The following is a 27,564-nucleotide window of genomic DNA, read 5'->3' on the forward strand; positions in this document are numbered from 1 at the left end:
GATAATAATATTAGTTAACTTATCACAATACTGATTATTTTTTTAATCACATTTAAATACTAAGTATCTTAGATATACATATATAATATTTTATTTTATTGTTTGGAGATTTTTCGGGGATTTTACGGTTGGTTTTTCGGGGGCGGTTTGCGGATCCCCGCGGTTCGGGGATAGTAATATCCACCCCCGCCCAATTATAATATTTGGGGCTAAAATTTCCCCCGTCCCCAGCCCCGCACCCAAAAATCTCGATTTTTATCCGACCCTGTCGGTTCGGATCCCATGATTTTGGTTTTTTTCCACCCCATTACCACCCCTAGCTCGATGGGCATGAATTCATTTGCGACATCAATTATTATAACAAACATAAAAGTAACTATTTGGGAATTGTTGAAAATACAAATTTTATATTAACCTTATACCACCTATAAAAAAAATAACAAAAAAATAAAATAATTAATATTATAATTCTAATCTCACATGGATGTCAAAATGGATTGTTGTATTGTAATCCCCAACCCTTATGAGGGTTTTTTATGATCCTTTTGTAAAGGGGGGTGGCCCCCTTTACAAAAGTCAGATTCAATCCACGATCTACACGAAGGCACTTTCAGGAACTGGTCCGATAACTAGATGATCAAGATCTGAAACTCGAATAAGGTGGAAGGCGCACTTCCCTATTGAATTGCGTTTGCGGGGCTTCTTGCCTCGGCATCTGTCTGTAATAGATACAAGAGAGAATTACAAAACTAACACTTTTCAAGGGGGTAGTTTACATTTCTAACTCATTTTAAAAAACTAACCAAAACTAACACATTTCAACAAGTAACTTCCAAATTTGCCACCGTCTTCTTCCTTAACATAACTGTGTGTCTTTGTCTTTCCCTTCTCTCTCTTTCTCGCGCTCTCTTTCTAAAGAACATAACAATCTACAAAACGACTATGAATACTACAATAATCAATCCGATCCACAGTTCATACAACAAAATTTCTACAATCATATAAGTTTTTCATTGGTTTTTACTTTCATTGAAAAGATTTAAAGCTTAGTTCATTCATCGTTAAGATCTAGCAGGTTGTTTCTCTACAACCCAAAATATATTATTTCTCTTCAGTTTTCATGTTTTTACTGATCGTGCGAACCCCAAAAACAGTGGCATTGTTGTCTGAAAATACATTTTGGTTGGAATATCAGTTTCAGACATTTTTCTCCGATAGTGTCGATATCTGACAGATACCGACACTGTAGATATCTGTAGATATTTGTAGATTGGCGGAAAAAGGGTCGCCTTCTTCCTCCTTTTCCGTTCACCGTTCGCCTTCTTCTCCTCCTCTTCCTATCGCCGTCATTCGCTTCTCCTCCTCTTGCTATCGCCGCCTTTCTCTTCTCCATCTTTTTGAGTGTGACGTCATCGCTTCTCGTTCTACCTCCTCTTCCTATCGCATCATTTGATACGTTAGAGAGATGAAGTTCTATTTAGGAATAATGAGGACAAACTTGGAAGTTACTTGTTGAAATGTGTTAGTTTTGATTAGTTTTTTTAAAAGGCGCTAGAAATGTAAACTACCCTCTTGAAAAGTGTTAGTTTTGTAATTCTCCCAAAAATTATATATGATACAAATATAAATGGAACAAAAATAATAATGAAAGTCAGACAAAGTACCTTGATAAATTGTACTGTCATGTTAGAAATTTACATCTATAATACTTTGTGAATAACAATAAGGACAAAAAAAAATCTAAAAAAGGAAAATGAACTATAAATTGAAACAAAGTAATCCATATTAATTGGCGTTTGTTTACTCTATTTTTTTCATCCTATTTCTCATTTTAGAAAAAATGAGAGTTTTAAATATTTAGTAGGGAACTACTTTTTGCAGGAATTACTTTTTGCTTTTTATACATGAAAAACAGTTTTTTCCAACAGTAAACAGCTAAATCAAACGGTCCCCCGTTAATATTAAGAGCATATGAAACAGAATGAAGCAATTAGCAAAACTAATCTAAAGTTGAATATATGATCATTTTCCAGTTTTTTCTGAACTTTTGCCTCACTTAGGAATCATCTTCCCAAAACAATGACTAAGCCATTAATGGTGATTCAAATTATCCAATTAACACTATTGCATTACACCACATTTATAATAGGATAACGGCCAAATTTAACCCTAATGTACGAAATGACATAAATTTAACCCTAAATTTTCTAAACAGCAAACAACAGGTTTTTCCAACAACAAATAACAGCTAAACCGAACGTGTCCAATAGCGAATAACAGCCTTTTCCAACAGCAAACAACAACTAAACCAAACGAGCCTGAATTCAGGCATAGGGTTAAGATTAAGAGCATATGAAAAGAATGAAGCAATTAGATCCTTTTCCTTTTCCATTTCCAGGTTTTCCTTAACTTTTGCTTCACTTAGAAATCATCTCCCTAAAACAATGACTAAGCCATTAATGGTGATTCAAATTATCCAATTAACACTTTTGCATTACACTACATTTATAATAGGGATAATGGCCAAATTTAACCCTAACTTACGAAATGACATAAATTCAACCGTAAATTTTCTAAACAAGATCAATTTTTTGTAACGTAAAGCTAAAATTGATCTTGCTCAGAAACGCTTTCTAGTTAATTTTGTACCATTTCATACGTTAAGCTAAACTTGCACTTCCCTTGAAATATTAGAGTTAAATTTTATCGTTATCCCTTTATAATCAGAAAAATTACAAATAAAACTCTTGTAGTTTCATCAATTTGCAAATAGAAGAATATAGTTTTACTTTATTTTTTCGTAAAGGAAAGCATGCATTTTTACCCGGTTCGCAAAAAGGACTTTAACTAACGGTATTAGTCTTCGATGACAAGGCACATTGACTTTGATGATATGATGGTTAAATTATTAAGTTTGCTGACTTTTTGCTAAAGATGCATATTGACTTGATGACCTATGTTGACTAGATTACGTGTCAACGGTGCAGTAATGTTCACCTGGACCCTTAATGACAAAGTGAATTTGGTCATTCACCGCTAGATAAACGCTTATTCAAATCCTAGGGTGGAGATGATCTAACGGGGAATGACCATTATATCATGGTCATAAAGGGTCGAGGTGAACACTAATGGTCAACGGTTCAAAATCCTAATTTTGCAAACTGTGTACACATGCTTTTTTGCCAAAAAACAAAAACACACTCTTTTATTTGCAAATCACAACGTTTTATTTGCAATTTTTCCTTTATAATATACACACCTCAGTCTCAAAACTTCAGCCATTTTTTCTCCTTTTCTTTGCTAACAAGTGCATTTGATGCAGAAGCATGAGCTGCCTCGGCTTCTGCCAAAGCTTTGCGAGTCTCTTTCAACTTTCTCATAGCAGCATCATACACCACCTTCTCCTTCTTATTTCTACTTGCCATTTCTTCTAGCTTTTCCACCCGCATTCTCAACTCCTTCATCTCATCGTCGTAAGCGACTAGAACTCGTCGGTCCACCTTCTTTTCCCCTGAGCTTTTGTTCGGTTGCTTTTTCGCAGACACACCGTTCAGTGCTGCATTGTGCATTGCCAGTTGATGATTGATAAGACTGAAAACATCTGGTTTGTTTTCTTCTTCGTCTTCTGCTGCCTTAGCCAGTGCAGCAGACTTCTTATCGCGATTTCTCTTCCCGCCTCTGCTTCGTTTCTTCCCTTGGTTCTCTTTGATCTCCTCTTCTTTTTGTGATTGTACAGCATGATCAAGTGATTGCTTTGGCGGGAGGACCTTCACGGAAATGGGATTCAACATTCCTTGCCCGGATGCTCCTAAACCCATGCCATTACGGTAGCCCATGCTTGCCATCATCTTAGAAGCAATGCCCCGAGTGTGATTCTCCCACTTCGCGAATATAGCAGTTTCTGTTTGTATGCCCCTTTGTTGAGAGCTGCTCTCGAGAAAACCTATGCCTTCTGTGATCTCTTCTTCGTAGTCACTAGAATCAGATCGACCTGAACTTGAATCACTTTCTTCTCCATCAGCCATCGAAGCATACTCGGACAACATCATTGCTTCACTCTCAAGCTTTGCAGAACTTCCATCATCACGAAAAATAACCTTCCCTACTTTGAGTTCATCATCCCATGATTCAAGTTCAGCTTCCTTCCAAATGCAGAGATTCCAATCTGAAACTGCCCATATACTAGAACCCACTAATGATTGATCCCACACTGTTGAGATGTACTTCTTCAAAGATGACAGTGACACATCAAACCCTACATGTATGAATCCATCTCAAATCTGAAATCAATGTGTTTGAAAATGATTAAACAATTAAACTATGTAGCATTACATGAATGTATCAGATATAAGCTAAAGCCGAAATGGAAAAGAGCTACAAAAGCTGTTCTACTGCAGTGATTAGGAACAATTGAAATAAAGAACTTCTCAAGCATGCACGCAAATAGGATTGTCAATTTCTAACACGACAACACAATTTACAGAGACAGCCCGTATGACACGATTATCATTTTTATGGAATTTATATCATATATAATCATGTGGAATATATAGAACACATAACACGACTATGACACAATAAACCGGTTTGACACACCCCTACACATTGAAGAACAATAGCTGCATTGAACGATCTCACTAGTCCATTATCATTCAATAAAGTTGCTGTCCTAATCCCATCCATTCATATCAGACACCCTTGAATGGAATGAGACTACAAATATTACAGATATCCAGAATAATTAGGATCTAGCGATCCACGTATTAGAAGTTATTGCAACATACCATGAGATAAGCGGCAGTTACTAGCAAATCGACATCGTTGTTGGAGAAAAAACTTGCACATCTGCACTTGGGTGCTCTATCATTAGTAAATGAGTATTGTAAACCATAATTAAGTTTTTTACTTTATAAACTAGCTCAATGCAACTTCAGCTATCATTTGTTGTTTAGCTTGACAATAGAGCCCAATCTCCTTAAACTAATTTGTGAGTATAACTATTAATCTGTTTCTGCATTTTCAGCGAAGGTAAAAGGCATTCAAAGAAGGGTTCTGCACAACAGAGATGTTTGGATAAAAGAAAGAAAAAAAAAAGCAAACATTAGATCAAAAAAGTTGTAACTATGGGAATTGGACCCAGCAAGTATGGAAAATAAATAAAAATCAGGAAAATGACTCACCAGCATATTTTCTGATGTGGGTGCAAGGAAAGAGATCTTTGCAGTACTTGAATCTACTAGCTGAACAATTTTACCGTTATACCAACGTCCATCACTGTAACGAAATCTGCACTTTGAACCAACAGAGTAGCTTAGCTCCTCCAATGGTTCTGGTTCAACCTCATTCGGATCAAGAGGCTCTATCTTGACATCATCAACAGTATGCTTGGAACCATATAGTGAAGAATCAATTTCCCGTAATAATCGAGTACGCTTTAGGTGAAGAAGTACGTCTTCAGCATCTTTAATCCCCTGAACAAGCTCTTCTTGAACCTGAAACAGAATATGGAATCAAGCAACGAGTGTATTCATAACAAAGTGTGAATACAAAGACACATTGGCTCTTCCTGACTAGTGTTGTACAACAATACCATATACAAACACCTCAACATTAAATTCCACTCCTTTACAAGGCCGGTAGGCTAATTGGTCCGAGCAATGGCACAGCTCCGAGCAGAATTCAGCAAAGAGTGGTAAATGGAAAGGGCACATATGAATGATTGTTCCTCCCAAACCCTAAGTTGATAAGGACTAGGAAGCAAATTGTTCCTCCCAAACCCTAAGTTGATAAAGACTACTATAGAGGACAGAAAGTCTTCGGCGCAGGATCTCTGCAACCCTTGAACCAGTGAACTGTCACTTGGTTTAAACGATCCATCCTAGTCCATCCTGGACCAGGAAGCAGGCATTGTGACACTATAAGGGTTTTATGTGCTCCTACGAAGGTCAGGCTTGATACACAGGGCAATTTCGCGGGACAGTATTGGGAAGTGGCTAACTAGTATTGGCTTAGAGGCATCAACACCAAATGAAAACATAATCTGAAACTATATGAAGCTAAACTCTAATCACCATTTAGAAAGATTCTATTCTCTTCATAGCAAGGTTAACTTCACCAACATTTGATTCTATTGCACAGAGCAATTACATCATTCACATTAACGAAACCCTAGCTGGTTGAAAGAAATTATAAAAGAAAAGAGGATTACCGAGAGGAGCTCGGCGTTCGAGGGGTCGGAGGTGAGCGCATCGTTCAAGGCAACAAGTGAATCTTTCTGCTCCATTAACTGCGATTCTAGCTGATTCTCTAGTGCTCGTTCTTCTTCCTCGCTCGCCATCGCGGTGCCTGTCTTCTTCTTCGAGATCAATGTAGTGAAGAAATGACTGATTCGGAAATACGTTTCTTCCTTCTTCTAATCTATCCCGCTCTGACGACCTCAACGAGCGTCAGAGTTACATAAACTGTGGCTGCGACCCAAAGGGCGAGCCGATGAGAATCGGAGGAGAAGAAAGCTCGCGACTTGTCGCTCAATTTATTTATTTATTTTAATACAAACGGGGAATCATTTCTAACATGTCGTTTGAAGACAGGGTGTAGTTACAACTAATTTTAGGGTTCTATTCAAGTCGAGCGGAGTTCAACATCGTGTCCATCAACTGCTCATCAATTTTGTTAACGATTTTACCTCCAACAATTTATTAATTATATTTATTGAATTTTGGGTTAAAGGTGTAAAAATATCCTAACGTTTTGAGTAGGAGCAATTTTATTCCTAACATCTAAAATGGTACTCCCTCCATTCTATTATATAGATCATTCTAGTAAATTAGTTTTTTCCCTAAATATAAATCATTCTAGGACTCCAATACTTATTGCCCAATAGTGACATGAGAGAGAATTATTTTTTTGTATTGGTATATGTGTTTTTTAATATTCCAATGCTTATTGCCCAATAGTGACATGAGAGAGAATTTTTTTTAGTTAACCAATATATTTCTTAATTTGTGTGAAATACCCTAGAATGACTTATATAATGGAATGGAGGGAGTATAATTTTATGTCTAACGTTTATAGCCAAGATCAATTTTACCCCTAACATTCATAATTTTGGTCACATTTCAGACACTATTATAAAACACATATATTTTTGTTTCTTATTTTGCACCAATTTCATATCAACTCGTTCAAAAAAATGATTTCATATTTTTTGTAATTTAATAATAGAATTGAAGATTAATATTTATAAATTCGGTGAATTTTTTGAATTTTTTTTTTGTCTAATTCGTACAAAAGATAGTATATTTTTTTTTATTTTTTTCATACCCTAACATATATTTGTGATTTGTTAGTGTTAAAATGACGCACGTGCGAATTGTAGATGGAAAGATTCATGACCGAGCAGACAGTTTGATGAATTATTTCTAAAATTGACCCAAATTATCAACGTTAGGGATAAAATTGTTGTTACAGTAAAACCTCTATAAATTAATACTCTATAAATTAATAAACTCTTTAAAATAATAATTTCTTCTGGTCCCGACTTGGGCCAGTTCAAAAAATGATCAATTTTAATAAATTAATAAGATAATAATTTTTTGGACCAACCCTTTATAAATACATTGTGTTATTACCTCTATAAATTAATAATTTCTCAAATACATATGCGAAATATATATAGAGATACATACCTAGGGTAATTTAGCAAAATATGAATCTATAGTATTTTGTTTTTTCTTGAAATTTAAATCTAGTTGAATTTCATCCCTAACTATTCTCAGTACATTCAAAAGTTCCGGTGTATTCTTGTCAAATTGTAACAAAAAATTGTAAAGAGTGGATGATGCTGTAATTGCTCCTTTTTTTTAAACAAGTAATTGCTCCTTTTTGTGACTGGTTTCAAAGCTCGACATTATTTCTTCTAAACTTTGGACTTGTGAGCATTCATTGTTTTCACCTAAATAATCCAATATTTGATTGACATTCATTTGATTGGGGTAACCAAGCTGACCAATCATTCCCTCAAGTCCATGAATGTCTTCTTCACTGATTGCTTCCTCTAAATTCGTTGTGATAGATTCATCCCTTGTACGAATTTTGCAATGTTTGAAACAATTCGTAATTTAAAATTTATTAAAAAAAAAAATTAAAATCACTCTATAAATTAATAATTATTAATTTATCGATTAATTAATATCTCTATAAATTAATAAAATTTCATGGTCCCAACATTATAAATTTATAGAGGTTTTACTGTAGCTAAAAACTTTAGGGGTAAAATTGCACCATTTTAGACGTTAGGGGTAAAATTGCTCCTAACCTAAAACGTTAGAGACATTTTTACACCTTAACCCTTGAATTTTTTATATATGTCCAAAACATGTAAAATTAAAACTTATATAAAATTAAGTTGTTTTACATTTACCTTTTATAAAAAAGATATTATTATTAAAAAAACAATCGAATTAAGCTTTCTTATACATGTGTATATGAACAATATAATCGAGTTTATTCATAAGCATGTTAATGAAGTTATAATCGAGTCTGCTCATGAGCTTTTAACCCGAGTTTCATTATGCTCAAGTTTGATTTGTAGCTATTTTTGCACCATTTTAGATAGGGTGTTGTTATATTCAGCCTCAAATTCTCCCAAAAAATGTCATTTCATGGGTTTTGGGTGGGAAAAGGCTATCTTTTTTTTTGTCTTTCCGACACTCGAGCGTGTGGCGTGTGGCTATCATGCCTCACCGTGTGGTCGGACGTGATAGCCATACGCCTCACCTTGTGGTGGGGTGTATGAACATCACGCCCCACCATATGGTCGGACGTGATGTTCAAACGCCCCACCATGTGGTGGGGCGTAAAGCTCACACGCCCGACATCAGAATTCCGAATTTTTTTCAAAATATTTAACAGAAATCATTGTATGTTGAATCGGAAAAATACATCGACTTCAGCGGCTTGGTCATTCTCGTCTCTTTCCAGTGATAACGGATTGCTCGCCATGAAACGTGTAATCTTTGATTTCGGAAAAAAATGCGTTCGGAAGAGTTTGAAAGAGTTTAAGGATTTCAATTTTTGGCTAAGGGGCGGTAACGTCTTTTTTTAGGGCTGGAGGTGAGAAAATGAGGCTGGGTTTAGTAATCCACTTTAAATATTAGACATAAAATTATTACTAACTATAAACGTTAGAACTATTTTTGCACATTATCCATACTATGATCGTTGAGCTTCAATTAACATCTAAAATTGACCATTGATGATTTAAAAATAGAAAATTCCAAGAATTTATAGCATTTTAAACAACATTAATTCTTCGATTTTTTCGTTTGAGGTTGTTTAGGTGTTGTTTGGTCAGTAAATAAAAATTGAATGTTTCGAAAGTGAAAGCTCTAAGAATACTGATTTTGGAAAATAAAAAATGTAGTTTTACGGTAAATATGATTTTAAACAACTTTTATTCATGTAACTTTACTTTTTAAATAGTCAACAGTTATTTTGAAGCTTTAATTATTAATTGAATGATTTTTATATTATTTTTGAAGTTTTAAGTCAAACCGTGAAAGTGATTAAAGTTCAGTGGTCATCAATGTAATTTAACCGTATTTCTATTTCCTAAATTCCAAGGGTATGATGGTAATTGTCTCAAATTAAATTGCAGCTATGGAGTGCTGGAGAGAGACTGCTGAGCGCGGGGAAAGAAATTCATAATTTTAAGTTGAACTGAATGAAACCCTAAACAAGGAGAAAGAAAGAGGAAAAGAAATGGGGCATCGGAATTACTCCGACCACCAGCGCCATCACGCAGTGGACAGTTTGGTGAATCTATTTACCAAGGCGAACCACGATCTCTCCCTTGTTCAGTTGAAGCTCGAGCAAGAATTTCAACGAGTCTATCCCGATAATGTATGCAACTTCAATTCCCTTTCATCGCTTTCCAATTTCTCCTTCATTGAGTACAGAGATTTACTTCCACTTGTTTTGGATTGTTTCGGTCAATTGGTAAGTTGAATTGAATTTCATAACTTTTTTCTTTCTACTGTAGGCAAATCCAATGAAACTAGTTACTAGGATAAAGAAGATACAAGATGATCTTGCTACACTGAAAGTGCAATGCCGTGAGCTTCTTGCTGCAAAACAGGTTTCGTATTTCATCTCGTTTTTCTCTATTTGGCCAATCTGCAAGTGTGATTGAAGTTAAGGATATGAATAATACCAAATAATTGTATTGATTTCAACTCAGTCAATGGACAGTAGATCATTTCTGTCTCTTTTTATGCGATTAATTGTTAGATAAATAATTACGGTTGCATACACAGAGTAAATAATACAAAAAAAAAAAAAAAGAATAGAGATTTTATATGTTTTGGCAAGTGTTCATGCTTCATGGACTGTCACTTTTGTTGGTCAATATATTAAAAATGCGAGAATCACATCCCTAGTTGTAGAAGCACTCATCAACTACGTGTATGTCTACGCTGTACAACAATAAGCAGCAGTAGAGTTGGCAAAAGTACATACCACACGAATACATAGACACAAAATCTACACGAAATTTTAGTGTTTGAGTTTAGCTTAGTAGGTAATGCTTCATTTTTGGGTTAACACGAAAATGACATGCAAATTTTGGGTTGGGTTAGGGTTAGGGTTGATATGTTAACTCGAAAACGACACGAAATGACACGAATATTTAAAATTATAGCTATATTCTCTCATATTTTTATGTCACCTAATTAAAAGAGATAATAAAATTAGAATTATTACTTGCAAATATGATTCGAACCTCCTAAATTGTTATAAACACATTACATGATCTCTAACATGATATTACGGACTTTTCTGTGGTTAGTGTTAACATACTAATCTAAAAATGACATAAAGTATTTAAAAAAACAGTACTATATGTTCTTATATTTTTAAAAGTTTTCGTTAATATATATGTATAACAAAATTACACGTAATCCGAAAACAGGTTAACACGATTGTGACACAGGAGTTTTTGGGTTGGTTTTGGATTTACTCTTCTTAACACGAACCTGAAAATGACACGACACAAACACAATAATTGACAGGTCTAGGTGACAATGACTTTTAGTTCATGCAATTGGTATATTTGAGGTAATAGAAATTATGTTACATAGAACAGAAACAGATATGGAAACTGAAACGAAACCGGAAACTGAGAAACTTTAATGTAAAAAATATAGGAAACAGATGTAGGGGAAATGTATAATAGAGAGAGAAAGGAGAATTTTTCATTTTGAAAGAATGTAGAAGATGATATAGAAAATATTAGGGATTTACTCAACATGTGATTAAAATTTATCCACTTCTGAAATACATTACATCCTAGGGAACCAGCTTCCAATTTTTAAAATTATGAAAATGTGATTTGAAACATTTCATATAAGTTTCCGAGAGTTTCGGTTTCCGAAATAGATACGGAAACATGAAACACTTTGATTCCTTGCAACATATAATGATAGAATAGAAGTAATAATGAGTTTCCTCTTTCCCTGCCCCATTGGTTTTGCTGAGAGTGGGAGGAGAGGAGACACTGTGCCAATTTTTAGCAAAGAGATGGTGGAAAGAAGATATATTATATAGTGCAGGTTTGTATTGACGCTATTGTTGTTAGAATCTTACAATTCACGATTCAATTCAGCTCTATTTCGAACCGAATCTACAGGGTGAATCTAATCTGTAACAGAATCTTACGATTTGCAATTCGAATGATACGATTTGATTCAGCTCTATTTCGAGTCGGATCTTCATCAATGTTCATCAAAAACTTCAACAACACTAACTACTAAATCCACTATCCTCTAGTCCAATTGTTATTTTTCAAGTTATCAACTAAAACTAGTTTCATTCCATCATTATCAAGGTGACAAAAAGAACAAAAAAAAAAAAAGTCAGAAGCTCAAACTCTCCATCTCCACGAAGTTATTAAATAGAATCTGATTTGTGAATTAGTTTTGTTAGAATTAGATTTGCATTAAATTTTAATTGTAAGTACTTGATTCATTTGATTTCTTTTTGACATTAAAATTGCATTTCTAGTCTAATATTTGAGTTCAACATGGTAAATATTTTATTTTTTATAATATTATGAATTTGAACTGAATCTTACGAGCCACGATTCACAAAATTGGATTTCGATTCACGAGTCGGATCTCGATTTGACAACTATGACCGATGCCAATTCAACATTATGTTGGCTGTTGGCAGGACTTGATTGATAAAGCTCAAACAACTCTTGTTGGGAACAGAAGTTTACTGCAACGAATGCAAGCATCCATGGGAATTCCTGTTGCCAGTGCTGATGAGGACTCTGCTTTTGCTAACTTCAACCAGGTTTTTCTTGCCATTATGTCTGCTTAAAGCTAATTTTTTCAATATTTTGTATGTCTGTTTTAGAGAAAAAGTTGAACAAGTAGAAAAAGGAACAGGAACAGGACAAAGAATGATTCTAAGATTTGTATATTAAGATGTTTATGTAATCGGTCTTCCATTAATAGTATCTGAACTTTTAGCATGCATAAACCGAGCTTCTCTGTTAAAACTCTGATTCTTTTCTCAGTATTGATATGGAAAGCTTTGTTGAATCTCAAAATGAGAACTGATTAGTTAACATAGCAACACCTATATATCCTATGGTCTCTGTTTAGGTTGATTTTCACAACTGTGTCACATGGAAAAGAAGATGGATACGAAAATTGAAATAGGAACAAGTTGTAGGAGCGGCCTCTTGCCAAAAAAATTGGCAGGGGAAGGCTTGCCCCCAATACATCCTTATGGTAGGACCCCTCCCCGGACCTTCGCTTAGTGGGGACGCGTAGTGCACCGAACCGCCTTTTTTATGTATACATTAAGAAAATTATATATAAGTTAGATAATGAGGGGAAAAAGATTTTATTTTTTCATTTTGAAAGTTTGTAGAAATAGTCCATAGAAGTATTAGGGATTTGCTGAATATGTCATTAGTATTGATCTATTTCTGAAAACACATTACATGTTACATCCTACTAAGCAGTTTTCAAATTCTAAACAATAAGTTTTCAATTTTCTTAAATTATGGAAACGTGATCCGATATGATTCATACAAGCAGTGGCGGAGCCAGAGCTCAAAGTCCGGAGGGGCTCCATTGCATAAAGATTTTTTTTCTTAATAACGACTTAAGGCTTTGATTCATAGTAGTCAAATTAAAATTTTCAAATTTTTGATAATATAAGGATAAATTTGATCATAGTTGGAAACATTAAGGTACAAAACAACTGAGATTCAATATAGAGCAAGGATAAGGTGCAAAAATACTCTAATGTTTACACCTAAGAACAATTTTACCCCTAACGTCTAAAATGGTGCAATTTTACCCTTAACGTTGGCAGCCAAGAGCAATTTTATCCGTAACGTCGACAAGTTTGGTCAATTGGAGAAATTATTCATCAAATTGTCTTCTCGGTCATGAATTTTGTAACTAAAAAAATACAATTAAAAATAATAAAGGAGAATGAGGTTAATAATGATTAAAAATGATACTTAATATTGATAAAAAAAATGAAAAGAAGGAGATTCGAACATAGGACCAATTGGATGTAGAGATTCCTTTAATTACCACTGCAACCAACTATGCAAACTTAGTTTTATGTTATATAATCACATTCTACATTATAAGTACTAATTTTAACTATTTTGGGGGGGCTGCTCGGGATTGAACCATTGTTCGTTAAGGGTGTTCCGGAGGGTCGGAGGGTCAGGAGACCCTCCCCTACCCCCTAGCTCCGCCCCTGCATACAAGTCATATCAATTGTTGGAAGGTTGCATAAGTTTTCCAAATGGTGTTCTAAGTTTGCATCATTTGCCACCAAGCAACCAAAATAAATCTGTATGCTTTGTGCGAGTAAATACCCATCTGGAGGTCTGGTGGGTAGCTTTTCTCTGTGAATAATAAAGCATACAGAGCTGAATGGCAAAAGGTTCATGTTTACCATGTTATCCACTGTTTACTAATCCATTTATAAACTACACTTTACTATTAATACAATAAAAGTTGCATTTTAATCCCTTTTGTTTTTTCTTTCAGATAATTGATGAATGGACTGTTCAAGTCAGGTCAAGATCAGGTAATTTTTTCAATAAATTTGATGGTTTTTTTACTATAACATTTGACTGATGGTGATGATTTGACTGGTTGCATATTAGATAGGTGTTTGTAATTAGAAACTTACTAGTTAAAAAAATTAGAGGGTTGCTATTTACCGCCTCCAAATTATTTATCACCGTCCCAATTTGAACAATTTTACCCTTTTCATAAAAAAATTCAAAATTTGATTTTTTTTTTTTTTTTTATTTGAGAGAATCCACATGTTTTATGCCTAGGCGGATGAATCTCCTGCCTGCCTGTCAGGCGGGAGATTCATCCGTCTAAGCATACAATTATTTTATGAAAAATCGTCAAACTTTTTTTGATGAAAAATGCATATTCGTCACAAAAAATATGCATTATTTTCATGATTTATTTGATAAAAAACGTAGATTTTAATGTTTCCGACTCTTAATCATCCATTTCCGGGGTTCTTGGGTTGTCACGCATCAATTGTTTTCATAATTTCAATTGTTGTTGTTCGGGTTTGTGATTTTGGAGAGAGTATTTTCTGGTTTTTGATAAAAAATTATGAGAATAGCAAAAAAATCCAAACGGGGCGGTGATAAGTAAAGTGGGGGCTGTATTTAGCAATCCACAAAAATCAGGGACAAGTTATCAAAATAGGACTAAGGTTTTTGGGGAAGTATCAATTTAGGCTCTACGTACAAAATAGTATCAATTTAGGTCTCAATAACGGAACGTGACACGTCATTCATATTACTCCCTTAAGTTCTGATTTCTCTCTCCACGTACAATTGACAGAACTTAACGAAGTAATATAAATGACGTGTCACGTTCCCTTATCGAGGCCTAATTGGTACCCTTTTTAGTGTCATTTTATACATGGAGCCTAAATTGATAATTCCCCAAAAAAACATAGCCCTATTTTAATACCTTATCTTAAAAAAATTAATTATAACAGAAAATGTTCCTTCATAAAATCTCTGATTCTGTTACATAAAGTTGTATCAGTCGATGCTGCATCATTTTTAGGACCATACTATACTTTCCATTGGTAGATTAAGGTACAAAAATACTACTGCTTGTGAGCAACTAACGAACAAGATGTCGAGCTCGAGCTCGTTAATTTTCTAACGAACCGAGCAACAACCAAAGCTCGACTCGTTTACAGCCTAAACACATGGAAATAATTGAGTTGCATATTAGCATAAATTTTTAGGATGGACAAATCATTAGTGAAGTAATTTTGTGTATTGATGCAGGGGATGAAGAGCAGAATTCAGAATCTGAGGATATTAACAAATTACTCTTCTCAGCTATAGTGCAAAGCAATTAAAGAGTGCAAATCAATTTTTTGTAATTATGTATCAGGTTTTTTTCTACTGAAATTCACAATTGGAAACATAAAGTTCAATCAGTGCATGTTTCTAACATCTGGTTCAACAATCTTCTGTTGACATATGGCATGAATTTATTTAACTAGGTTGTCAAAATGAATTACGGGACAAGGTGCAAAAATACCCTAGTATTTACAGTCAAGGGCAATTTTATTCCTAACGTTTAAAATGGTACAATTTTCCCTAATATTTGCAGCTAAGACCAATTTTACCCCTAATGTTGACAAGTTGGGTCAATTTGAGAAATAATTCATCAAACTGTCTTCTCAGTCATGAATTTTGTCATTAATTCTTCTCGCTCATCAGCAACAGATAACAAACATCTCATATGTGAAAAAAAAATTAAAAAATATGATGTCTTTTGTACGAGTTGGATATGAATTAATTCATGTATTTCACTAAATTATAAATATTAATCTTTAATTCTATTATTAAATTATAAAAATTTGAAATCTTTTTTTAAAACCAACATATATGTAATTGATTCAGAATAATGAATAAAATATATGCGTTTTATAACAAGTTCACTTCAAGATGGTATACCATGGTGCATGCTGTTTGCAGATGATATTGTGTTGGTTGATGAGACGAAAGAAGGAGTGGAGATGAAGTTGGAACTATGGAGGCAAACTCTAGAATCTAGAGGCTTTAAGTTGAGTCGAAGTAAGACAGAATATTTGGAGTGTAAGTTTAGCGGCCGTAGGAGTAGGGAGGCAGGGACAATCACCCTAGATGAGAGAGTTGTTCAGGCCTCGGATTGCTTCCGGTATTTAGGATCTATTATCCAAACGGATGGAGAAGTAGATGGAGATGTTGCCCATAGGATTAAAGCTGGTTGGTCGAAGTGGAAGAGTGCTACGGGTTTCCTTTGTGATCCCGGCATGCCTAATAGATTGAAGGGAAAATTCTACCGGACGGCAATTAGACCAGCATTGTTATATGGTACGGAGTGTTGGGCAGTGAAACACTGCCTCATCCATAAGATGTCGGTGGCGGAGATGCGTATGTTGAGATGGATGTGTGGTCACACGAGAAAGGACCGGGTGCGTAATGAAATAATTAGGACAAAAGTAGGGGTCACATCTATTGAGAATAAAATGAGAGAAAACCGACTAAGGTGGTTTGGCCATGTGAGACGTAGAGCGCTTGATGCGCCGGTTAGGAGAACCGAAGAGTGGCAAAGGGATGTAGTGGTGAGGGGTAGGGGAAGACCTAAGCAAACTTGGAGGAGGGTGATCGAGAGTGATATGAGTTTATTAGGAATTGAGGAAAATATGGTAGTGGATAGGACGGAGTGAAGGGAGCGAATCTGTGTCACTGACACGACTTGATTTTCACGGTTTTATATGATGGTTCATGTTAGCCGACCCCGAATTATTTCGGGACTAAGGCTTTATTGTTGTTGTTGTTGTATTGATTCAACTTGTCAATGTTAGGAGTAAAGTTGCACTATTTTAGAGGTAAAATTGCACTATTTTAGATGTTAGAAGTAAAATTGTTTCTGATTGTAAATGTTGGATGTATTTTTCACTTTATCCCATGAATTATTGTATTCAAAATCATATCATTTGATCTGTAAAAATCAGGTTCGCTAGAAATTTACAGCTCTTTTTGAAAAGATACAAGGTATGATCTCAACTATTGAGTAAATGGAACTATAATCACAGGTTGTGAGAAGAAATCATTATATGAAAAGAATTCAAGTTCAATATTAATATTTTGCCACAATAACAGCTACTTGGTGGAGATTGGAGGCTCCTTCATCCATTTGGCACGAAAACCTGTTCCTTTACAGTCACAACATCGCATTGATCCCTGAAACATGAAAACAACCAAAACAATACATGAGAAACAACCAAGAAAAGTTTGAGGGCTTAATTAACTTGTCGAGTTTGGGTTATAAATGTATGTAGTAGATTTCAGAGTGCGAGAGAAATCACTTAAAAGTGTATGATAAACCTTGAGTTGGAAAGACCTCAAGTTGCTTTTTTAATTGGGAGAAATCACCTAAAGAGTGATTGCTCACCCTTGAGTAGCTAAAGACTTCAAATTGCTTAAACTACATGTTTGTTTCGAGTTTGAATCTAGCATAGACAACATATTTTAGATGGAGGAGAAACCACTTAAAGTGTGCACAAACAAATAAAAGCCACCTAAAGTGTATATGACCAGTTAAGCTTTTAGTTCGGTTGGTTTTATGATATGCTATCCGAGTCTCTTTCGATTCTTGGTAGCTCCATTTGTTGATTTAATTTCAAAACATGTTAAAACGGGCATGTGTTGTGCATACTTCAAACCTAGTAGCATTTGCATGCGGGAGTGTGTCGGATATTAATATGAATTGAAACTAAAAATCTCAGGTTTGAGTTCTTGTGTTCACAATAGACTTTAACTGAGACAAAAATCGCCTAATAGTGTATGGCAAACCTTGAGTGATTAAAAAACTCTAACTCGCTTAAGCTAGATGATTCACGTTTGAATTTAGCATTGACAACAAAATTAGATGGGAAAGAAACCACCCAAAGTGTGTCTAACCAAATTTAAACTGTTAAGGACCTCAAATCGCTTAACTACATGTTTCGAGTTTGAATTTTAGTGTATAAACAAACTTTAAATAGGGAAGAAACCAGGTAACAGGTATTTGACCTCCAACCAATTAATTGAATTCTCTTAAAAAACAGTTCTCGTGTTCACAAGACTTTAATGGAGAGAAATCAACTAAAGAGTGTATGACAAATCTTGAGTGATTAAAAATCTCAAGTCGCTCAAGGTAGATGTTTTAAGTTTAAATCCTAGCACACACAACAGACTCTAAATAGGAGAGGAACGACTTAAAGCATGTCTTAATAATCTTGAATTATTAAAGACCTCAAACATGCAAGTTATATGATTCGAGTTTGAATTCTAGTGTGCATAACGGACTTTAAATGGGGAAGAAACCACCTAAAGCTATCATAATAAAGCTCTTGAAGTAATTTGAACATACCTTTCCAGCACAAATAACACAGGTAGTATTCCTAGAAGGAACTTGACAGAGCATGTTATCACCTAGGATGAAGAAGCCTGTCCCAGCACACCATTTGCATTCTACACACCCTTTTGAGTTGCACGAATTACACACTACTGGTCTTGGTTGCTGCAACCACAATCAAATTTTCAATGAATGAATTATTACAAGCCATGTTTCACGGAAATGGAAATGGAAAAGGAAACTGACACAGAAACTGACATGGAAGTGGAAACGGAAACGGAAACCGACGTGGAAATGGACATGGAAACTGGGAAGCGTTAAAAAAAAGGGCGGCCCGGTCGCACTACGCGTCCCCGCTGAGCGAGGGTCCGGGGAGGGGTCCCACCACAAGGGTGTACATAGATTATAAGTTATAGCTATATCAAATTCTAAAAAAAAAACATTTACTAAAATTTGAATTCATTTATCAAATCATTTCCTATATTTGAAGAACATTTTCAATATAAAGGCTATTGAGCTCATGTGTCCTGGCATGATTTCTAATTTTTAGAGCAACAAATAGAGGTGTAAAATGAATTTTCATAGTCAGTAATTGTATTATGTGATTTGTAGATATATTCTATATGATTATACATGATATAAATAAAAATGATACATTCGTATCAAACGAATTGTGTTAAGAAGATTATTTCTGTAATCGTAATGTCGTATCAGAAAACTAATAGTACTAACCAGAAGCTACTAATACAAATATTAACAAATTCATTTCCTTTCTTTTTGTACTTTTCGTTTGGATAAATAGAATTCAATTGAACTTAATTCTACTAAAAATTAAGTTCGTACAGACTATCATAGTAATCACTCACAAAACTCTCAAACTCAAACCTCAATATTAGAGTTGTAAATGAGCTGATTAGCGGCTCTATAAAAGCTCGACCGTGTTCAAATCGATATATAAACAAATCGAGCTTGAGCACGGCGAAACTCGGCTTGAAAGCTCGCGGAATCGATTATAGTTTCATAGACAAGCTTGATTATAATAATCATGAATAATCTAGTTAGCAAGGTTGGTTCGATTATTTTTTTAATAATAACATTTCTATAACACGGAAATGTAAAAAACAATGTAGCTTTGTAGGTTTCAATGTAATTTTTTTTTTTTGTGTTAAAAGCAATTTCACATGAACATAATTAATGAGATGTTCGCAAGTGAAGTCTTCACAGAATTAATCATGAACAAGCTCGGTAGCAGCTCTCGAACAGCATGTTGAGCTCGATCTTGTCAATTTTTTTATAAAATCAAGCAGGAGCAGGCCAAAATTCGGTTTGACTCGATTGCAGCCCTACCCAGCCGTACCCAACATAGAGAAGTTTGCGTTTAACTAGAGATTAGGAGTGTCAAAATGTCATGTTACATAATCTATAATTCTATATGATGATCACATATAATATAAATACAACAACAAAAATGATAATCAAAATGATACGGATCGTGTATAATGGAAACAATGTGAAAATGAAGGAAAAAAAATTACCTGTGAAATTAACCAGGCTTGTTCCATACGCTTAGAGAAATCGGATGAGCTCTCGTATGAATCCACCATTGAAGCCTTTACAACGCAAACCCTATAACTGGCACCGGCGAATTTTGAACCACGAGGTACGACAACTCCGAAACTGATTGCTGGTGTATTAGTAGATGAAGCAAAACTCATTTTCTCAATGGATTTGGGCAAAATCACAAGCTTGCTAGAAGAACATATACAATTGATCATTGATTCTACCTTATTTTGGGGATTATTGAAAGAAACGAAGAAGACGATGAGAAGAAAACTTCAAAACTATGAATTCCGCGAAAATTTGTTGTGGCGGAAACCTAACGGCAATTTCTTAATTCCGCCAAACAACGATGAAGATTATTATCGGCGATTTTGGGCCACTTTCTTGTTCGAACCGAGATTTTGGACAAATCTGAGATAGAGATCGGCGAGTATGGGCTTTTTTGGGTTTTACTGGGCTGGGCTTTATAAGTGTTTAATAATATAAGCTTTTCAGCCCTAATACTAATATATTTAAGGCAGAGTGTGGATCTTGCAGATTCTTGAACCGGACCGAATATCCGAAAGTAAATATTTAGAATTGGATTGAGTCATTGACTTTTATCTATATGATGACTGAATTGTACTGTTGACTTAATTAGGTACAATTCTGAAGATATTCAAATTTCTGATTTTATTGAGTAAATATGTTAGAGATTCTAGAACCGAATCGATTATCTGAAAAAAGAGTCAGAATCGGATTGAACTGTTAACTTTTTTGTTTAAAACTGAAGTGAATTATACAATTGACTTTATTAGATACAATTCTGAAAATTTTTAAATTTCCAAATTGTACCGAACTGTACTCACCCCTGCCCCTATCTAATACATACGTTGTAATTAGGATACGCGGAACAGTGATCCGAGCTCTCTTCGGGGGGTGCTCGTGTTCCTCGAGGGTCATCTCTGTGCGGGGAGCGGTCCCTGGGAACACTCCGACGATCAAGATAGCTAGTCGCTCGAGAGTATTGATAATCTATTCAAAATGAGTTAGAGAGTATGTTACCCGATGCCTTTGCCTTGGTTGCCTCCTCCTTATTTATAGTGAATCCTCTTGGGCCTTTGAGGCCTCTCGCCCTTCAGCCCGCCGGGCCCATGGGCCTAATGGGCCAATGAAATATTCCGAATCAGGTAGTCCCCCCCGGTCATGCATACCGAGTATTGCATGCGAGGAGTAGTTGGGAACCTGGGAGCCTTATGTTCGCCTAGTGAGCGGGGGGGTAAGCTTGGGAAACGCTGCTCGCTTCGCGAGACAAAAGACCCTTTCAACTTCAGCATGTGCTCCTAGTTTTTAATGCAGAATTAAATGCTTGTACATTAATGCTCCTGCATGCGCCGTAAAGCATCGTTGGATACCGTGCTCCGCCGGCGCCCCCGTTTGAGATATAAATATAGGAGAGAAGGTATTATTTCTTTTTTCAAATTCTCACTCGGTGTGCATTCTTAGACAACTTCTTTCTTTGGATTCCTTGCTTCCATGCCGTCATTGTGGTCTGCGTTCCGTTGCTTGTCGGAATTTGTTGAGTATCGGGTTCGTCTGCTCGCGGCGGTCGTTTGAGGGCGGTTTCTCCTTGTTGTTGTGACGTCGTTTGAGGTCAGTCGTGCCTCTTTTTCATCTTTTCTCTTTCGTTGTTATTTCGTTTGTTTTTCTTGGGAGGGAGAGTATGTCAGAGGGTTCTTCACGGGGAGCCTTAAAACGACTGTCGTCAGTGACACCGGGTGACTTTACGCTTCGTGACGCCTCTCGAACGCGATCTGCTAAACGAAAAAGGCGAGTAGGGACGGAAGGGGGAGTGGTGCTTCTGTTGGAAAGAAAAGGAAAACCGCCGTGGTGCGTGAGGCACCTAGTGTTGAGCGGCCGTTAGGAGGAGTTGCCATCGGCGTTCTTGAAGTGACTGTGGTTGTACCGGAGGGCGTGATTACCGAAGACCGGCCCTTAGCCTTGATTTACGAAGAGATGCGTGAGAGAGTGTGGACGCGGTCACCGGGTGTGACTAGTGTTGATGGTAAACGCTATGAGGGGAGGCAACGCCCGAAGAGACCGGAGTCCTTTTCGGTGGATGATGCATATAGTATCATAGTGTCTGTGGACTTGGACGCCATCTCTGCAGTGTACCGATTAGGGCAGCCATACGAGTTGGTTGCACTTGAAGAAGATGATCGTGCTCATCATACGGGTGGAGCAAATGAGCTGGTTGTGTACGAGGAGCAGTTGGAGTCAGGGATGCGGCTACCTCTTCTTCCCTTTTTTGTGGAGGTACTGAAGGAGTACGACTTGTGTCCCGGGCAGATCCATCCAAATGGGTGGAGGATGATGGTGGCGTTCTACTCGCTATGCCAATCGGCTGGATATAGAGCTACTGGGCTGGTGTTTCGCGAGTTCTTTCGCCCGAATAAGGGACCCCGATCACAACATGTGACCTTCTCGCACAAAAAATTCAAGGTTATTGGCGGTTTGAAGGATAAGTTTCCCGAGTATCGGCATCGCTACTTCCTGGTGGGGAAACTGGATGGCGACTTCCCTTTCCGGGTTTCATGGAATGGGGATCCCATGGATTCTAGCCGGTGGTTAAAACCACGCCAGATGTTGCCATCGGAAGAGCATCTCGTGAAGTACCTAAAGGGGCTGCCGACGTGCCGACGGATAAAGAACGTAAGAAGGATGTGGATGAGCTTGTTGGTCATTTTCTTGCCGCAGGGTATTACATCTGGAACCAGTGGCGAATGGCTCAGCTATCTGGTTGGTCGCCGGCGGATTTCGAGAAGTGGAAACGCGGATAACTTTTCATCCGGAGAGCTAGCGGAGTTGGAGTCGATAACCGTGAATGTCGCTGTCGTAGGTGAGGGTCTGGGTTGTGTGTTTTATTTTGCATGTGCTTCGTGTGTTTGCTTGAAATATACTGACCGTGTTGCTACTTATGCAGGTCCAGGTGATCCTCGCGTGAGTATGGATTTTGACCCGAATGAGTTTGGTGTTGGCCTGGAGACTGCGGAGGAAGCATTTACCGGTGCATCAGGTTCCCTGGCCTCCTTCTCTTCGCTTGAGGATGCGAACCAAGTGGTTCAGAGCATAGGCGGGGTGCTTGTTGCGCACGAGGATACTAAAGTGACTGGTGACATACCGCAAGGTATGGCCGTGCTAGAAAGCGAGGCGAAGGAAACTGCGGAGGTGATGGCTGCTGAACCGGAACAGGTCGATAACCATATTCATGGAGTGCTTACTCGGAAGCGTAAGAAAGAGAAAGGCAAGGCAGTGGCTGGACTTGAAGGTGAAAACGTATGCGCTGGTGATGATACTGTTGGGGCAAGCGATGGCTCTAAGCGAGCATGTACTGATGGCGGGGCCGAGCTTTCAGCGGAGATGATGGATCGGGTAGGTGATCACCCAGAGATGGTGAAAAGAATGGACACAAAGATTGCCAAGTTTCGGGAATACGTTATGGGGTTGTCGGTGCACTCTGACATGGCAACGTCGGACCTTGCGCGGGCGATGGCTCGTGTTGCTAAGGTGCCCGGAGAAGTTCACCGAATGGATGGTGTGTCCAAAATGAACCTCGGTGTGGAAACTTTGTCGGCGCTTAGTGTGGTAAGTTCTCTTGACATGCTCGTTCAGGTTTGTTTCTAATGATCGTGTCCTGATTTGTGTATCTTTATGCAGGCCATTCAAAATGCTAACACGGTATTTGACATATGTGTGAATGATGAGAATTTGTTTCGGGATATGGAGCAAGGTTTGCGGAATGCTGTGAAGGAGCTGGAAGCGGCGAATGGAAAGTTAGCCACCACCGGAGAGTTATTAGAGCGTCGTGAGGGCGAGATCGCAGTGCTGACCGAGCAGCTTAAAGTGGAGACAGGGGGCCAAGTGGAGCTATCGAAGAGATTGGCACATGATGCTGAGGAGCTCCGCTCCTACAAGGTTTTGCTTAAGGTGGCCATCTTATGGACCCGTCGAGTGAAGGAGAAGGTCGACGAGAGAGCTAGGCGAGCAGTTGCGTTGTCCGATGAGAATGAGAGACTCAAGCGAGAACTTGAGGTGGCTCGGAAAGAGGCTAGCGATTTGTGTGCCTTCGCGGGACATCGCGAGGAGAAGCTGATCAAAATGGATCGAATGATGCATATTTCTGCTGCTCATTCTGCCGTGTATGAGGTTCCTCCGGAGGTCATATTCCCTCCGAATGTGTATGATAAGCTGCCCAGGCGAAAGCCGTAGAGTTCTGTGGCCGTTTTAAGAAGAAATAATTGTAGATGGAGATAGCATTCTCCTTTTGTTTCTTTGATTCAAAGATGTAATAATTTTTTGTACGGTTTGAATCTTTGGGGATCTTTTGGCAGCTAAGTTTGAACATCATTGTGCATGTTGATTTGATTTGAGGTTCTGTGATGTGTTTGTCATGTCTTGTCTATTCTTGCTATAAATAGGAGTTGGTTTGTGTTTGTGCTCTTCGTTTATGGGGTGTCCTTGCTTCGTTCGTTCGTATTTTTAGGCGCTTGTTTAGCCCCATTTTCGTGTGATGTCGCTTCGGGATATCGTGGATTCCGCTAAGGTGCTTGAGGTGCAGAAAGCGATCTCGGTGATGCCTCACCCTTATGTGTATTGTCCGCCAAGGGATGATCATGATCTTGACAGAAAGGTGTGATATGCCTCCCCGGTGTGGATGAATCGGGGTGTTTCGCGAAGAAGCCGAAATGGGGAGAGTGAGAGTTCCGCTCCCTATACTGGGTCTGCGACAGATTCGTGTGACGTGGTTGTCAGTGCCTTGTCTTCGACTGAGAAGAAGGCTTGGTCGCAGGACGGAATTGGTTTTCTGAACACTGACGAGACGGTCGTGCCCGTAACGAATCCACATCCTGCATGGGTGAGGAGGCTTCTTACCGATGAGCTCGACAGGGTGATGAATCTTCCTCCTGAAATGAAAAACCGGCGTGTTGGACGCCATGCTTCACCGACTCGTCTCTATGGACCGACGTTCGTCGATCCTTTGAAGCCTTGTAGTGTGGTTTTTCTTGAATTTTCTAGGCAGGGCTTTCTAGGGCCTATTCCGGCAGATCCGGCGCATCGAGTGACGCACGTTGGGAAAGCCTGTCTGTATCATAGGCAGAATGGGCATAATACGGATGAATGTACTGATTGGCGGACAGTGCACCAAGCTTTAATGGATGCTGAGGCCATTCCTAATCCTGATCATGCCAACGTATTGTCGTAGGAGATTGGACTTTTTTGCGTTTTGTGTCTGTGCTTTTGTGTAATCTTTTAAGTTGCGTTGTACTAGCGATTTCCTTTCAATTTTTCCAATCTTTTGTAGTTTTGCTGTCTTTAATGAAAAAACTGCAAATTCGGTTTCCTTTGTTATTACTGCGACTAAAGCCGCCAGAGGGGCATGTCGAGCCTTTTTGGCCTGACCGGCTGACTTTCGGGACGCGCGAGAAATTTTGACATGTTTTGGGATTTCGTCCCGAAAATCCGATTGAGGATCGTATTTGATAGCTCATTTGTTCTGTACGGATACGTAGCCAACTCGCTAATTTGTGCGAGATTCTGTTGAGTTGTGCGTTTGCTAAGGCTTTCGAGATGCTCGAGAAACCTTAGCATAACTTTTGATGTTATCTGAGCGAAGACCGCATATGGTAGCGCGCTTCGTAGTTAATCGGTAATAATATGGGATTGTTTACGCGATTTGCTAAGAGGCGTTTCGAAACGATCGAGAAGCCTAGGAATAACGTTCTTAGTTATTTCAATGCGAGGACCATATCGAGTAGCTCGCTTCTTGGTTAATCGATAACAACATGGGGTTGTTTGTTCGATTTGTTTAAGAGGCGCTTCGAGATGATCGAGAAGCCTGGGAATAACGTTTTGAGTTATTCAGTGCGAGTACCGTATCGGGTAGCTCGCTACATGAGTAATCGGTAACAACATGGGGTTGTTTGTGCGATTTAAGAGGCGTTTCGAGATGATCGAGAAGCCTGGGAATAACGTTTTTGTTGGGGTTTAGTGTCCTATAGACAATTGTTCTAGGATACAAACTTAATGTAAATGAATTGTTCTTTATATCATTTGTTTTAATGAGATATATGTTTTATAACTATATAAAGGCAATCCCTTTTAAGCACTAAATAAAGTCTAATAAAAGGAAATCCGTAAGTTTGTTTAAAGTGATTATAAAGTGTTCATACAAGCATGAAGTGAGACAAAACTTTATAATAAACTAATAAACTTAAAACCACCCCAAGTCAATTGATATGTTTAGGATTGATATATCACTGTTGAGACTTGTATGTAACAATGTCTTCTGTCCGACAGAAAGCTGATCTCACAAGCTTCATATATATAGATATCTGGACAGTTACATAGATCCGATGAAACGTCGTTCATTAGGATTGGGGATCCGATTTGAGATAACAGGATGGGTAGATTCATCCTTGTCACCTGTTCATCTCATTGGTATTAATAGGTATAACTAATCCTCAGACTCAAAGGAATGTTAATTGGTCATCCTGAATTACTGAATGTGAGACTTTGATCCTGCTGTCCCACGATCCTTAACAGAGATGACTCTGGGGTGTGAACGGCAAAGGTTGGGTGTCACAGGAGGTAATGTCAGGGTAGTTATACATTGGATTGAGCATTTATCACTCCCGATTAATAGGAGATACATCCAAGGATCGCTTGTGGAAGACTCGACTCTAAATCCTTACAAGGTGATAGCTTAAGAGTAAGAAATACAGATTTCACTTAACCTATCTATTTTGAGTTGACTCGGCCTATACAAGTAAAACGAACGTCTCGCTATATATGACTTGACATCACCCATAGTCATAAGATTCAGTTCAAGGATGTAGTTGATAAAGGATCGAATTATACTGTAACTAATACGGAAGGGTTAACGACAGAATCAACCTGTCTTCTTAACGGACTCTGGGGGAATGATTACAGACTTGCCAATAACATACTCAGTACATCATTCCGTTATGCAAAGATTAAATATAATTCTTGAAGAAATTAATTTAATAGTTGCATACGGCCAGAAGTAGTAAGAACCTAATGGATCACACATAAGACTTAGAACCAAAAGAGAGATGGATGTCATTAATAGATGGAAGCCCAATTGAGCCCAGTAAGGCCCATTTAAATAGAGGGGGCCGAAATTTATATATAATTAGTAAGGAATTATTTTAATTCCATTAATCCTAATTTGATTAGGAATGTGAATTAAATTAATTAAGAGATAATTAAGTTAGGAGTTTTAATTAGATTAATATACTCCTATTATTATCCAATTAGGTTATTTATTATTATCCTAGATATATTAGATATATAATGAGATAATAATTGGGAATCCTATTCCGAATGGAATTCCTATTAAGTAACCTATTCCTATCTAACTAGGGTTTAGATACAAGTGATTATATATACCCCCTACTACATGAATTTCGACTAAGCCTCCCTAATCCCACCTAGTGATTTTTGAAATCCCTAGCTTAGAGAGAGAAAG

At 37.4% G+C, this 27,564-nt stretch overlaps 3 protein-coding genes across 6 annotated transcripts; 1 reads left to right on the top strand and 2 right to left on the bottom strand.

Annotated features, from left to right (window-relative positions):
• Positions 1-436: 436 nt before the first annotated feature.
• LOC136202573 (zinc finger CCCH domain-containing protein 18) lies at positions 437-6,644 on the bottom strand. Of its 4 annotated transcripts, none has more exons than XM_065993273.1 (5): positions 6,209-6,644; positions 5,181-5,492; positions 4,785-4,845; positions 3,260-4,255; positions 437-719 (listed from the first exon to the last, which is right to left on the bottom strand). In XM_065993273.1, the coding sequence occupies exons 1-4, from the start codon at positions 6,335-6,337 to the stop codon at positions 3,267-3,269; spliced, it is 1,491 nt and encodes a 496-aa protein (XP_065849345.1). In that variant the 5' UTR covers positions 6,338-6,644; the 3' UTR covers positions 437-719; positions 3,260-3,266. The 4 variants fall into 4 exon arrangements, with proteins under 4 accessions (XP_065849345.1, XP_065849344.1, XP_065849343.1 ...); XM_065993272.1 differs by lacking the exon at positions 437-719 and adding an exon at positions 737-1,437; XM_065993271.1 differs by lacking the exon at positions 437-719 and adding an exon at positions 2,305-2,436.
• Positions 6,645-9,678: 3,034 nt separating this feature from the next.
• On the top strand, positions 9,679-15,525 carry LOC136203076 (uncharacterized). The gene is made up of 5 exons (XM_065994125.1): positions 9,679-9,903; positions 10,043-10,138; positions 12,229-12,354; positions 14,085-14,124; positions 15,371-15,525. The coding sequence occupies exons 1-5, from the start codon at positions 9,763-9,765 to the stop codon at positions 15,442-15,444; spliced, it is 477 nt and encodes a 158-aa protein (XP_065850197.1). The 5' UTR covers positions 9,679-9,762; the 3' UTR covers positions 15,445-15,525.
• A 1,524-nt stretch (positions 15,526-17,049) lies between these two features.
• Positions 17,050-20,419, bottom strand: LOC136202169 (uncharacterized). Its single transcript, XM_065992672.1, has 3 exons — positions 20,012-20,419; positions 18,492-18,641; positions 17,050-17,320 (listed from the first exon to the last, which is right to left on the bottom strand). Exons 1-3 carry the CDS (start codon positions 20,249-20,251, stop codon positions 17,240-17,242), a joined length of 471 nt encoding a protein of 156 aa, XP_065848744.1. The 5' UTR covers positions 20,252-20,419; the 3' UTR covers positions 17,050-17,239.
• Between the last annotated feature and the right edge of the window lie 7,145 nt (positions 20,420-27,564).

The sequence above is a fragment of the Euphorbia lathyris genome, chromosome 8 (assembly GCF_963576675.1).
Source record: "Euphorbia lathyris chromosome 8, ddEupLath1.1, whole genome shotgun sequence".
Classification (NCBI taxonomy): Eukaryota; Viridiplantae; Streptophyta; class Magnoliopsida; order Malpighiales; family Euphorbiaceae; genus Euphorbia; species Euphorbia lathyris.